The sequence below is a fragment of the Lutjanus erythropterus genome, chromosome 19 (genome assembly GCF_056507025.1).
Source record: "Lutjanus erythropterus isolate fLutEry1 chromosome 19, fLutEry1.hap2, whole genome shotgun sequence".
NCBI lineage: Eukaryota > Metazoa > Chordata > Actinopteri > Lutjaniformes > Lutjanidae > Lutjanus > Lutjanus erythropterus.
The window spans coordinates 12,264,260-12,270,259 of NC_139335.1; the positions used below are offsets into that span (position 1 = coordinate 12,264,260).

Genomic DNA, 6,000 nt, shown 5'->3' on the forward strand with positions numbered 1-6,000 from the left:
GTATGAATTATGTATGTCTGCAGGTATCACTGACAGTAGTAAATAAATATCCAGAGCATTTTCTGTGGCTTGGATGTAAATGTTGGAGGAATATGATGTCAAACAAACAGGAATAAGTCTGCATAAATCAGAGTTAACGTGATGTGAATGTGGGAAGAGTTGGGAAGTTGGATGTGAGAGTGTGAGACAGGAAGAAGGGGTGGATGGACAAGGATATTTTTTATTCTGTTAATGGTTCCCTTTTGAAATATCTTAAAAACCAATTCATCAAGTTAATGTTGTATCATTAAAGAACGCTTACTGACTAGTGTCTTTCATTTTATTCACTCCACATGACTTTCTCTGGTACACAGGAACGTTCCGCGACCCAAGTAAGTGTAACTCACCTCCGTTCTCATCACTATAAGCTACACTCTTAGAAATAAGGGTTCCAAAAGGGTTCTTCCCAAATGGCTGAGGTTCTGCTCAGAGATATTTGCTTATGAAGAACCCTTTTTTGAAGACAGAGTTTATCAAGAGTTCTTTGTAACACTGAGGGTTGCATTAAGAACCCTTTACATCCAAAGAGCACTTTTTGGAGGAAAAAGTTCTCCAAGGAATGTTGAGAACTTTTTTGTCAAGGGTTCTTTATACCATAATTTAATAGGGTAGAACCCCCTGGGTGGGTCCTAGATGAAACTCTTGGAACATAGAAGGGTTTTTGGTAGAACCCCATGTGTGGATTCTAAATAAAAATCTTAAAATATAAAGGGTTCCCAGTAGAACTTCTTGTGTGCATTCTAGATAAAACTCTTGGATCATAAAAGGCTACTCAGTAGAACCCCCTGGTTATGTGCGAGATAAAAGTGTTCCTAGTAGAACCTTCTGGATGGGTTTGAAATAAAACCCTTTGGCAGGGTTCTGGGTGGAATCATTACACTTCAGAAGAGTTCTCTGTAGAACCTCTCTTACGGTGTTTGGGTGAAGCCCACAGATAATTCAAGCCCCAACCCTTTATATTGGTCTCTATGGCGAGCTCTCTGGTGGGTTCCAAGTGGAACCAGGAGGCAGGGTTCTCTACTGGGACAATCTGAAGAACCCTTCATGGTTCTAGTTAGCACCTTTATTGCTAAGAGTGTACCTCAGCTTACATTTTACTATCTGATATTCTTCTTCTTCTCTTAGTGACACTTGACTCTGACTGCAGGATAATAATGTCTCTGTCGTCTTCTGTCTTCTGTGTCTCTTGTGTTTGTGTTTGGGTCCAGAGAGCACGTTATCAAAGGCCCGCGACCCCTGTGGGATGGAGACTCTGCCCTTGAATGGTAACTTCAACAACAGCTATTCCCTGCGCAGTGGCCCAGGGGGTGGAGGCGGGGGCAGCTGCGACTTCCTTGGCAGCGGGGGCGGAGACAGTCCCCCTCCCCTCCTAAACCCCCGCAGCTCAGAGACCCTGGGAGGTGGAGGCATCCGAAGGAACCTCTCTGACGCCGCAGCCTTTGAGAAGATGATTATTTCTGAGTTGGTGCACAACAACCTTAGAGGAGGAAGTGGAGGAGGTGGAGGCGATGCAGGGGACAGGGTGTGCGGCAGCTTGGCCAGGGGACGGCCTCACGGCGGGGTCGGTCGGGGGACAACGGGGGCCGGGCCGGAGTCATCTCTGGGCATGGATGAAGACGAGGACTTTCTAAGAGATGGGCGACAGCGAACCCCGCAGGACGTGGAGCTGCTTTATAAAGCACTGGAGGAGCCCCTGCTGTTGCAGCGCGCCCAGTCTGTCCTCTACCAAAGCGACCCAGAGGAGTCAGAGAGCTACACGGCCGACCTCACCGAGAGCCTGGGCCACAGTGGCCACAGCGGCCAGAGTGCTGGCGGACAGGGAGGCAGCAGAGCGCCAGACTCTCCTGCCCGTGACTCCCTGTACACCAGCATCACCAACCTGCGAGACTCACCCTATCCCGACAGCAGTCCTGAGCCCCTGGAGGTGGTGCCCCGTTCGGCCCAGCCCCCTGAGGAGCTGTACTACAGCTCAGGGAGGCCCGCCCTGGGCTCTCGTGGGGCCCCCATGCAGACCTTCTACCAGGCCCCACCCCGGAGACCGAGCGGGGAGGGACACCAGGCTCAGGAGCCTGCCCACAGCGAGGGAGACGGACAGATGCAGTTGGTCACCAGCCTGTGACTGGAGCCTGACGGAGGAAGTTGGGGACTAATGTGACGGCCAGAGCCGCCTCCCAGCCCACCCGCCTCGTTCTCGCGTCTCTCCACTTTCTGCTTGTTTGGTTGCCTTTCTTTCTCTTGACTTTTATTTAACTAACAGATGAGCAAACAGAGTGACCTTCAGGGGGAGTCGTGGCTGGCTCTGCAGAATCAGCCTTTATCTTGAACCCTTCCCATCTTACGGAGATGAGTGATGGGTGTTTTCCAGCAGAGCATTCGTCGGCTCTTTCCAGCCCCAGTCCTCCCCAGTCCCTTTGGTACCCTAAGGCCAAGTCCAGCACTCTGAATGTACCGATCCACCCCCTTTACCTTCAGATATTTCAAAACTTTCAAACTTTGTTAAAGTTTTTTTTATGTGATTTCTCTTCAGACCTGCCTCCGGAGATGGGAATATCATTTTATATTTTATCTCATTTCCCTTTCGTACCATCCATAGGTCTTTTTTGAGTCATCATTTGATAGGACTAGTTAGCTGCGGAGACAGGGAATATAGTACACTATTATAACCTAAAAAACGTCTCACAGAAAGCTCTTCATTGTTGCCAAAAATATATTTTATTGAGCCAGAACAGAAACTAGAACACTCACAAAGCAAACACACACACACGCACACACACACACACACACACGCACATGCACACACATTCATCCAGAAGTGCTCATTACTGAACATCAGAAGTGAAAACAGTACTCCATTGAAGTAAAAGGGAGCAAGAGCTTTTGTTCCTAGCAGGCAGTGGGAGCTGATTCAGTGTAGTTGCCTTCATTTTCTCTTGCTGTGAATCGACGACTATGTACAGAAGTGGAGTAGAGGCGGAGACGGAGACTGAGGAGGCGCCGCATCACCCCTCCAGATCAGGAGAACCTGCATCCATAAGACTGGCCAATGCTCTCCACTGTTCTCTCTGGTTGTTTGCTTTAGGCATTTGAAAAGTTCAATGACTGCCTTGCTATTGTTTTTGAAGAGAGTATTCAATTTGTTGACTTTGGGGGGCTGCGAGAGCGGACTAGTGTCGCCCCCTCCCCCCTGTACTTTGCTGTTAGAGCCTAGCCAGTCAAAGTGGACTTGTTTCCTGTGTGTGGTTGTGACAACCAAGACTGTAAAACCGTCGCAAACGCACCGGTCAACCAGTTGGTATAACCGTGTACATAGGAACCACACATGAATCTACTTTATTCCTACTGTGTAAATAGAGACACCAGATGATCAAAAGCAACAAAAAGTAACAAATACTATGAGAAATGACTTCTTGTACTGCAACAAACCAACGAAAGAAAAAAATAAAATGTTTTGGACTTTGTGAGCTGAATGATATCTCTCTCCCCTCGCTCTTGTGCCCCAGCACTGTGCCGCAATCAAAATCCTTAGCGATCCATCGGAGAGACAAAGGCAGAGAGAGAGTAACAGATTATAATGTGTAGTAGATTTTATTTATACAAATGAAAAAAATGAAACAAAAAAAATCCTGGCACAATTTTTATGTAATATAATCCGTTACATGTTGTTAATGTTTGACCTTTGACATTCCCGGGGCGGAATTGCCGGAGGCAACGGGGGGCGGGAGGTGTGGGGCAAGCGAGATAGATGTCGTCAAATGTCATACTGTGCCTCACAGGCACAATAAAGCATTATGGGTGAACGACAACATCCATGAAGTGATTTGGTTTGTTCTTGTATTATTTGGAAGATATAACCAGATGACATACTTTTAAACAACATGGGTTTTAGCATGTATGATAATGACATTTGTTTTGCTATCAGAGAATATTGCATTTTGCTGTTTCTTAAAGATAGTTTCAGCATTACTCCAGAGCCTAATGTGACAATTCATTAATTTCCTGTGTGCATGTGTTTGTGTGCATGTGTGTGAGTATGAATGAGTCCGAATGGCTGCTTGTGTGTATTAAGTGTCCAGCGTGTTTGTGTGAGCGTGCACCAGACTTTTGTATGTGCACACACATTTTGAAAGACTATTTTTCGTGACATGACTTGAATGCACATCAGACAAGGGAGGTACTCATCTCAGAGAGCTGCCATTACTTCTCTGCCTCAAATGGAAGTTGCTCTTGCCGTGGCGTTCAGGTACGAGGAGGACAGGAGGAAAATCAGACTGCCTCGGGAGACACGAGATAACCATATACCATGAAAATGACAAGCAGGGTTGACCGATCGGAGGGAACATGTTTCCAATATGCCACTTTATGCAAGCGATACATTTGAGAAATTAGCTGTCAAGAGAGAGACGCTCGTGAGGCTCCTTTCATCCAGCTGAAATCTGTCTGACCTTTAAAAAAAAAACGCTGAGAGTTTGCCTTCTTCTACGCTGTATTTATAGGTATTTGTTATGGTTTATTTATCAGTTTTTATGTATGTTTTTGGAATATTTATTCACATTGATTTATTCATGGCATTGGATTTTTTTTCCTTTTGACTGTCTCCCTCGTAAACCTGCACCTAGCTATAGCGAAAGAGTGGGATGTGTGGACAGAACGTGAGCAGAAAATAAATGCATCCACTGCAGTGTGACATTTGGCTAGGGCCTGACTGTCCCACTTCTAAAGAGAACCCAAAGGACGGCTTTTAGCTGTGGCTCCTGGGGCTGACAGAGAGAGGGGGTTAAAGACAGATAAGGGAGAGGGATTACAAGGATTTGCCACCATTTATTCTTGTTATTCAAATCACTTGTGTAAGTTACATTGTATGGGCCGTGGAGCACGATGAGGCTCAGAGAGAAGGCCCTGGTATCATCACTCGAGCCATAGGGGGAACATGTGCAATACTGGTTTAATGGTACATGACTGACCCTGGGAACTGTGTGTGTTTACAAATGAAGAGACAATATGCACATGTATTCTGTTCTGCTGCGGTGCTGGACCATGTGAAGCATAGACACTCTTAGAAATAATGGCTCCATAAGGGTTCTTCCTGAAGGGCTGAGGTTCTACCAAGAACCATTTCCTTTTGAAGAAGCCCTTTTTACACGAAGGCTTTGTCAAGGGTTATTTGCAAAACTTCTGTTAAGAAAGAGTTCTTCAAGAAGTGTTTCGTCAGGGCTTCTTTGTACTCCAGTATAAAAGGCTTATCAGTAGAACTGCCTGGGTAGGTTCTAGATAGAACAATTGGAATATAAAAGGGTTCTCGGTAGAGCCCACTGGGTGGGTTAGAGAAAAACCCTGGGAATATAAAAAGGTTCTGGGTAGAACCTTCTGGAGGGGTTCTTGATGAAAGGAATATTAAAGAGGTCTCGGTAAAACTCTCTTAGATGGTGAAAAGGTTCTGGATAGAACCCCAGACAGGTTTCTTTGTGGAACCATTAGAGCATGGAACCTCTCATGGAGGTTTCTGGGCGAAACTTTTCACAGATGGTTCTAGGTGTAATTCCTAATGTAGGCATACTTTTTAGAAAGGATTCCAAGTAGAACATTTATAAAAGATTCAAACAGGAAACAAAGCCGAAGAACCCTTTATGGTTCTAGTTAGCACCTTTATTTCTAAGAGTGTATGGCACGGTCTTGGGGCAGTGTACCGAGGCAGCGCTCACTGGTCAACTGAGGACAACTGAATGTATTTTAACAAGCAGGACTGAAGATAAGACGATTCACTCCGGGGTGGAAGTGTTAATGGGAAACACAAGACGGCCATCATCATCTTTATCCTCATCATTCTCATCACCATCATCATTAACTCCATCCCTCCCTCATTGTATTTGACATAATGTGCTGATGCTGATCTCTACTGCTCAGCTGGGACTCGCCCCGGGGAGAAGCGCTGTTTAGACAGACACTCCCCATGAGAGGAGGAAT

General features: G+C 46.0%; 1 protein-coding gene across 2 annotated transcripts in view; it reads left to right on the forward strand.

Moving 5' to 3' along the window:
- adgrl1a (adhesion G protein-coupled receptor L1a) overlaps nt 1-3,506 on the forward strand; it is a 140,573-nt gene extending 137,067 nt beyond the window's left edge. For both annotated transcript variants that reach the window (XM_084743538.1, XM_084743537.1), the window contains 2 exons: nt 354-371; nt 1,248-3,506. In XM_084743538.1, the coding sequence (XP_084599664.1) occupies nt 354-371; nt 1,248-2,158 (929 nt within the window). In that variant the 3' untranslated portion in view covers nt 2,159-3,506. The remainder of the gene's footprint in view (nt 1-353; nt 372-1,247) is intronic.
- Nucleotides 3,507-6,000: the final 2,494 nt, after the last annotated feature.